The sequence below is a fragment of the Castanea sativa genome, chromosome 10 (assembly GCF_040712315.1).
Source record: "Castanea sativa cultivar Marrone di Chiusa Pesio chromosome 10, ASM4071231v1".
NCBI classification, from domain to species: domain Eukaryota; kingdom Viridiplantae; phylum Streptophyta; class Magnoliopsida; order Fagales; family Fagaceae; genus Castanea; species Castanea sativa.
In genome coordinates this window covers 4,812,914-4,821,386 of record NC_134022.1, presented here as the reverse complement: position 1 = coordinate 4,821,386, position 8,473 = coordinate 4,812,914, and the positions used below count along the sequence as shown (strand labels likewise).

At 36.4% G+C, this 8,473-nt stretch overlaps 1 protein-coding gene across 2 annotated transcripts; it reads right to left on the bottom strand.

The window, feature by feature from the left end:
- Positions 1-1,075: 1,075 nt before the first annotated feature.
- On the bottom strand, positions 1,076-7,971 carry LOC142613781 (zinc finger CCCH domain-containing protein 12). 2 transcript variants are annotated; one of them, XM_075786278.1, is made up of 3 exons: positions 6,505-7,971; positions 4,348-4,380; positions 1,076-1,675 (listed from the first exon to the last, which is right to left on the bottom strand). In XM_075786278.1, exons 1-3 carry the CDS (start codon positions 7,256-7,258, stop codon positions 1,395-1,397), a joined length of 1,068 nt encoding a protein of 355 aa, XP_075642393.1. In that variant the 5' UTR covers positions 7,259-7,971; the 3' UTR covers positions 1,076-1,394. The 2 variants fall into 2 exon arrangements, with proteins under 2 accessions (XP_075642393.1, XP_075642395.1); XM_075786280.1 differs by lacking the exon at positions 4,348-4,380 and having other exon boundaries at positions 6,505-7,942.
- Between the last annotated feature and the right edge of the window lie 502 nt (positions 7,972-8,473).

Sequence of the window (8,473 nt, the reverse complement as noted above, 5' to 3'; positions counted from 1 at the left end):
ATTCCATGCATGCCCATGGACAATAAATATCCTGCCTAGACTATTTGAAAGTAGAGGTAGTAAAATCTGACACTACTTGCAAACCTAACACGACTAACCTATTTATAAACAGGTCATGTGTTAAAACTGAGTAGGTTTGAGTCATATTCGGGTTAACACAGCAAACTTGATTAATAAACAAATTATGTTCATGTTTAACATACAAACTCGTCTGACTTGTTTGACTTGTTTAACTTATAAAGTTATTAATTATCTTGATACTATTACTAAATTTATGGTTGTTTTTATATGTTTATTAATATAATTATGGTTATAATTGTATATCAATTTTAGAGATAATGGAATTGATAAAAATTATATATATTAAGTATGACCTATTACTCAAACAGATTATTAAACGAGTCATTTGTATTGACCTTTACATGCCTTGTTAATTAAAAGAGTAAAGCATTTTGGTCAGTTCGACCTGCTTATTAAACAAGTCGTGTTCGGGTTGAGGAGTTCTAACACGTTTACTAAATAGGTCGGGTTCGAGTCAACCCATGTAGCTGAATACTCATGTCTTGACAAGACACGAACCCGATCCGCAAACGCAAACTACCACCCCTCTTTGAAAGTAATAACTAATAATTTTCATGCAAATTCCACACATGAGACTCACTTTTATATGATCACAGGTACATGTATATTTACTCTGTTGCTTCCAGCACAAACCTCTCCTTCTAGTTATTTATAGGAGCAGAACAAGCACCATTACTGTCAGTAACAAAGAATCTTCTTTAATGGATTACACACATTAAGTTCAACAAGGTGACTTAAAAGTGCCTGAGATTGGAGCTAATCCATGATACTTATATTCATATAAAGATATGAAAAGCAATATATAACAAAAGAATGCACAAAGATACTCCGTTTGGGAAGGGAAAAGAAATGTACACAAGGATGTGTAGTAAGCAATGTAAAAAGGGTACTAGATTTCAGGTGCAGACTCAACACTTAAATAAAAAAACAAAAATTCTCCCCCCAAAACAATGCATATGCATGTGTCTGCGTGTAAGAAACAGCACAACAGAGAGAGAATAAGGGTAAGAACTTAGTTTGTAAATCTAACAAAGTGGTACATGATCACTGTCATTTCTTTGGATGAAAAGGGTCATCTAGTAATTGTATAAGGTAACAAAGATAAAACTACAAAAGAAATACAAGCTTCAAATTTCCTAACCTGAAAATGAACCAAAAGACAAGGCTTCTACAGAAACTTGAAGCAAACAAAGATAACCTTCTTTAACCAATAAGCCAAAGCTACATGTTGCCATCATGCCCTCCCTACGGAGATTTAATTACTCCATAACATCAATTTCTTACTGTCCATCTTCATCATTTGCAGACAATTCCTATTCAATGTCATCAATCCAGTCACCATATATCCTACTGATTTTGTCAGGACCTTTCCATTTCTGATGAGTTCTCTGCCCTGGCCTCTGAATTACAATAGATGACCTTTGTGATGGAACTCCCATATGATAGACATCAGAATGAGGAACTGAAGCGACTGAAGCTACCACACTATCTGCCGGAGTTTTTGAAGGTACTCCTCCCTGCTTTGAGTCAGGAGGAGCAGAAGAAGAATCTCTAGTCTCCCCCTCTACAAGCCCACCACCATACCGGTGCAATTCTGTGGTTAGAAACAGAGATTAGATATGACATCAAGCTAAACATGGGCAATGCCCAAAGGTAGCTAAAGAAAAATATTTATCTCAGATGATTAATTAGGTACACTACTCTTCAATAGCATAATGATCCAAACCAAACAGCAGATAAGTGCCAACATGAGAGCAATTTTCCTAAATGCAATGATGTGGACAATCAATAGTTTGAGGAAAAACAAGATTAAAGATTAAAATATTCAAGATTTGAGGTCTAGTTTTAATATGGGACTTTCTTGGCACCTTTTGTAGGTTACTTTAGTTATTATTGAGTCTTAGTATTAAGTTTTCTTTAGATTAGAAAGTTGCGGGCTCAGTTTTGATTAAGTTTACTAGAATAAGGGCAATTTGATATTTCAAGATTTAGCAGTGGGCCATCCTTTGCTGTACCAAAGGCCCTTAATTTTTGTGCTGAGTCCTTTTCCTTTTCCTTCTTTTTTTGCTGAAAGTGTTATTTTCCTATTTGTTTAGAAGTTCTTAAGTACTTTTTCCTAGTATTTCTAGGAATAGGTTTTAGGAATCCTAGTCCATCTAGGAAAGGATCTAACAAATTGCTTATAAAAAGGCTTTATTGCAGTCAATAACATTCATAGTAGGAAAACCTAAGTGAGGTTTCCTAGTGTATCTTTCTTCATTTCTCATTCTGTTCATTGTTTTAAATCCAAACAGCCATCCAACATATTTAAGATCTTTTTTCTTTTTCTTTTTTCAATAATCCTTCCTAAACTCTTACACACAAACCCTATTTAAAAACCCTTCAAGATGTCATCAAGAAATGTAATTAGTGCTGAATTCCTAATGATCCTACCTGAAAATGGGTATGGCAAAGACAAAGGTTATGACAGGGATGGATGCCTAAGAGCTGTTGGTGACAGGGATGGAAGTGGATAGCCGGGCCATTTTGAAAGGGGAAGCTAGAAATAGGCACGGTCCTTATGACTGCCCTAGAGGGAGTGGTCCTCCAGCTTATGATCGGTGCTAATATATGTTTTGCCATGATGTTTTAACATCATTGGAGATCCTATACAAGTGATTTGACTTGGCAGAATGGTCAGAAAAACGGGCAAAAGAGCTTAAACAACAAACTGAAATGTCTAGACAACCTGAAGTTTATTCAAAACAGCAATCAGAAAGGTTGATGGACGAAAACAAGAACATGAGAGCTACAAAAAAGGCTTTGAGCTTGCTGCTGTGGGAAAAGAAATTGACAAACTAGCTACTATTCAGGCTGCCATTGTGCCAAATTCATCTCAGCCAACAACAAATATTATTCTACAACAAGCCAAGATTGAACAAAAGAAGATTATGTGATGAAAGAAGAGACAAAAGAGATGGAGAATCCAATTCCCATACTTTAACATGGGTATCAAGTTAAAATTGTGCCACTTGCAATGATTCCCATTATTGATTTTGTAATTCCTGAAAAGTTTAATGTTCATATTGAAGAGAACAATGTTCCACCGTCCACATGGTTTCAAGCAACAAAAAGAGGAAAGAAAACCCATACTCGGGCTTTTTACCCTATCTCAAGATGCTATTCAAGGGGCCATGAATTATACTACAACATTTCAATACTCAAAGTTGAGTTTTTTATTTTTCCAACTAAGGGAGATTGATGTGAACAATAACGAGTTTGATTAAAAAAAAGATACAATAGCAAAAGATTCAACATTTGTGGTCTAGTTTTGATGTGGGACTTTCGTCATAGGTTACTTTAATCATTATTGAGTCTTACTCTCAAGTTTCTTTAAGTTAGAAAGTTGTGAATACAATTTAATTAAGTTTACTAGAATAAGGGAAATTTGGTAATTTCTAGATTTTCAGGAATAAGTTGTCCTTTGGCTATATGCCTATACCAAAGGTCCATGGGTCTTTTTTTTTTTTTTTATCCCTTTTCCTATTTAGTAGAAGTTCTTAAGTACTTTTTATTTTTGTTGTTAGTAAGCCTAGTCTTTCTATGACTAGGTTACTTAAGAGTCCTAGTCCTTCTAAGAAAGGACTTAGCAATAGCCTTATAAAGGTTTTATCGTAGTCAATAATATTCATAGTGAGATTGGTTTTAAAATTTTAAACTTTAAGGTTGTGATTGCCTTCTACTACCTAAGAGTGATTGCTTAGGAAAATATAGGTGAGATTGCCTAATATTTATTTTTCTTCATTTATCATTCTATATTCACTGTTTAGCACGGAATAACCATCAAATATATTCAAGATTCAATCTTTGAATTGACTAAACCTTCCTAAACCTTTAAACACAAACCCTATTCAAGAACCATTCGATATCTCATCAAGAAATCTATTTTGGTGTTGAATTCCTAAAGATAATACTTCAAAATTAGTATCAGAGCTCATTCAAGCTTCTGTCCTGCATCATTTAAAGGCATAAGGCCAAGCAATTCACTTGCCCAGTATAAGGACTAACCTAGCAAGCATCCTTAGAGATATCTTTCATGATTTGCAATAGTGATACCCAAGATACAGCAATTAAAATTACCCATAAAAAATAAAATAAAAACTTTTTAAACATACAAAGGTTACAGTTATCAGAGCATTGCTTAGCCTTTTCTAAATGTATAAAAGCTTATGCACTTTATCAAATAGGCTTAAGATTTATGTCTTCAGGTGCAAACTCCATGATTACCTCCCCGAATAATGGTGTGTGCTTCTCTCATACCTACAACAACAATTCAAAGCTCCCATGAGCAAGCAATATCTGAAGACTCAAATTGGGAGTGGTCACACATCTATCTCAAAATTGTGGCAAAGAGGCTTGGATTGTGGATAATGTAATTTGGTTAGACAATCAAAAGCCTTTGATGACACTATAATGAAATAAAATAAATAATGAAAGAGGAATTTTCCTCAAACAGCTTGGGAATTTCTAAAACATCTTGCTTTGAGGCAACAAATGGTCTGAAAAGGATATCCTCCAAAACTTTCTCCACGCTGCTAGGTGGCATAATCTAAAACAATTCACATGTTTTTTGTCATGTGACTTTCAGGTGACCTTTTATCAACTCAACTCAACCTTTATCTAACCATCTATTAAGCATTTCTTTTGGCTTCTCAACCTGTTTTTTATCATCATCATCATCATCATCTTCTTCTTCTTCTTTTGGGGAGAGAGAGAGAGAGAGAGTTGCCCTCCTTACATGATCAGTAAGAACCCTAAATAATAACTGAATACAAGAGGTGAATGTACATATTAATTTTACTGCCTAGAATGTCATAATGCATTTTTTTTTTATAGGTAATAAGATTTTTATTGAAAGAAATGAACATCGTGTTCACATTGATGAAAACTCTGAACATGAAACTAATACAAAAGGCTCAAGAGCTAAAGTTAACAGGCTGGGAAATTAGAAATGGAAATACATTGCGTAAAACCCCAAATACAAGCCCACTAAAACAACGTACCAAAAAGAAGAGATTTTAAGAGATCCAAGGGTCTCTCATTATCTTCAAAGATACGGTTATTACGTTCTTGCTAAACTAACCACGTTAGACAAGCTGGAACCATATTCTAGGTAATTGACAGATGCTTCCCAAACCAATTCCTCCATGCAAAAAGAAGGGACATAACCATCTTTGGCATAACCCATTAGATCCCAAACACCTGAAAAACTTCACTCCATAAAGCATGAACAGATTTACAGTGAAGTAAAAGATGGTCCACAAATTCCCCATCGCACAGACACGGGAAACACCAATTAACAAGGGACCTCTCTTAACAAGATTATCAATGGTAAATGTCTCATACCTAGCTGCTGTCCATAAAAAGAAAGACACCCTTTTAGGCACCTCTACACACCAAATGCTCTTCCAAAGGAAAAGCATCAATAAGCGTACCAGACAACCAAATGAAATAGGAGCGCACATCAAACACACTAGTCCAAGTCAACTTCCAAGATAGCTTATCATCACCCTCACCTCTCGGCATATAGGAATAAAGAAGCTCAAAAATAGAACAAACACCCTCCAACTCCCTATAGTGAAAAGCTCGCCGGAATTGTATATTCCAACTCCTCTCTCCCCCTTCTGATGCAGAAACAACCAGGTCAGCTATTTAAGCTTATTTGGACAGAGAATAAGCATACAGATCTGTAAAAGATCCTTTTAGAGGTGTGTATGAACACTCCTAGGGTCGTGTCATACTGCATCCTTTATTGAGGAAAACTATCTCAGAGTCCCCTGAGGCCTTATATTTGGCTGTTAAGCTAGGTGAGGTACTGTTTAGGTTGCTTGGACCTGCCTAGCTTTCAAACCCTTAAATTAAAGTAATTAACATGTATACACAAGAACTCAGTGCATATCAAAAGCAGTTGAAACATTTAAGCTTAAACATGTACAAAAAGTAGGGAGGAACAATGCTCAAGTTTACAGTATTGAAAAATTTACGTAGAATTGTCCTAAACTTGAAGAATTTTCAAGTAAAAAAGAAAGTTAATACAATGATTATTGTTTGGGAACTAAAACATCCAGGTATTCAAATGATTAAAGCAAAGTCTCTATCCTTGGATGGAAAGTTGAAGCAAAAATGGAAAGTTCCTAACATATGAATTGAGTGTAAAATTGGCAATGCAATCACAGGGCTATGTTCAATTATACTAGAAGACGAACCAATTACAATTAAACCATTTCTACTTACTCTCTTTCTAGTTTCTACACCAATCAATAGCAGCACAAGTGTTATGATTTAAAACATAACAAATATACACAAAGTCAAAATCAAATACTTTCCTTAAATCTTAACAAGAAGAATGGTAAAAAAAAAAAAAAAAAAGCAAACCATTGGTACCTGCAGCTCCATGAGCAAAATGGCATTTGCTTCCAAAGGGGCAATACCCTGTCAACTCCCACTTATTGCAAATCCTAGTTTTCCAATTCGAGGGCTTGGCATTGGGTCCACTCACAGGACTAGTTGCTGCACCACCATACCCGCCCGGTCCCAAGCTTATCGCCACACTTTCCCGATTCTTGGATTGCTCATCATGAAGGAATGTGCAATTATCTCCATAAGGACAACCCTCCTCAGTATAAAACTTCTTGCAATGCCGGCCCTTATATGACCTCTGCGAGTCCCCAACAAAATTGGATGAGCCCAATGAGGGTATCTGATACTCCTCCCTCGGCTCCGACGACACCCCCTTCTCCTCCTCGTGCTGCGCCACAATCTCCTGCCAATTGGGCGGCGGCCGACGAAGCTCCTCGATGCTGTGAGCGAAATTACAGTTAGTAACGTAGGGGCAAGTGCCTGCACGGAACTTGCAACAGAGTTTGGTCTTGAAAAACATTTTTCCTATGGCTTTGGATCGGTTGGACGAGGTAACATCCTGGGAATTCTTGGATTTTTTGTTCGGTGGTTCGCTTCCAGAGCGAGATTGAGATTGTCTCTGGTCATAATTCGAGTTAGACGGCGTGTCGTCGCCATTGTTGTTGTTCCAAGCTCGGTAATCGTCCTCTGTAGCCCACATGGCGTTGTCGTTGACACCCCAATTTTCCGGACCACTCCCGGTGATTACTTGGACCACGTTGCCACCAGAGAAATCCATTTGGGGCTGGAATTTTTTGGGTACTTTTCAGTCACAAAAAAGGTTGAAAAGTTGAAACCCTAAAGTAAAGTGATGATTTTGAAGCTAGTGATGGCACATAACTTAGTTATAAACGATACCCAGAAAGTGAAATTTCCAGATTTGAAGTGGGTTGAAGGCAGAGTGTTGAATTTTCAGTGGATTTGAGACAAATGGGTCTGAACTATGAACAGTAATAAATCCAACAGACAGATATTTTTAAGGTAACAGTTTCAGTTTCAAACAACAACAACAAAAAAAAGAAAGCTACTACAAGATACAGTAGTAAAAATTGAAATAAAAAGTTACCAAATTGGGAGTTGGGTTAGATCTAGCATCGAGATATGAGAGAGAGAAAATCAGGTAAAGGAAAAGGACGGAGGGACAGGTTGTGAACAAAAAGGAAATATTTTTGTTAGGAATGTTAGTAGTAATAAAATTTAGTGGGAAAATGGAAACAAATCAAACAAGGCAGTTTTGAGTTAACTTTTTATATGTAGAGATTTATGAGAGGGATAGAGATTGTGTGAGTGAGAGAGAGAGAACTGAGAAAATTTAATAGAACCCCCAAAATGGTGGAGATAGATTTTCAGAAACACATTTATTTATTATTATAATTAATGAAAGCAGGTTATAATGATCGAAGTGTTGGAGGAGGAGGCTGTGTCTTTGCTTGGGTGGTGGTGGTGGTGGTGGGTCCATTTATTGTACTGTTTAATTGTTTTCTTTCATTTTAGTTTTTGTCCTTTTTGTGTGGTGCTAGAAATTAATGAGAGGAATGGAGGATTGTGAATTTTGTGTGTTGTGTTGTGTGCATATTTTTTCTTTGGAAGCAACTCGTGCTGCTCTGCTGAATGCTGATGGCTTATGCTATCTATATATTCATTCATGACGTGAAGCTTACATTAGTGGAGGATTGTTCGGTTTGTCAGATTTGTGAAGTTAGTGGGTGCACAAACCAAAAAAACTAGTTCAATTTCTAAAGGGTTGGGATGGAAAGACGCATACCATGCATCCAGGGTCTGTATTTTCCCTTGAAGGTGGATTTTACACATATGAGAGGGAAGAAATATACACTAGATATATAATGTATTTTTTTGTTGGGATGACCCGACTATTTTAAGAAGTAAATGGACTAAAAGAGCCTTTGTGACTAGGTGCATGTATTTTTTCTCTTATATGAAGGTGGATTTCACA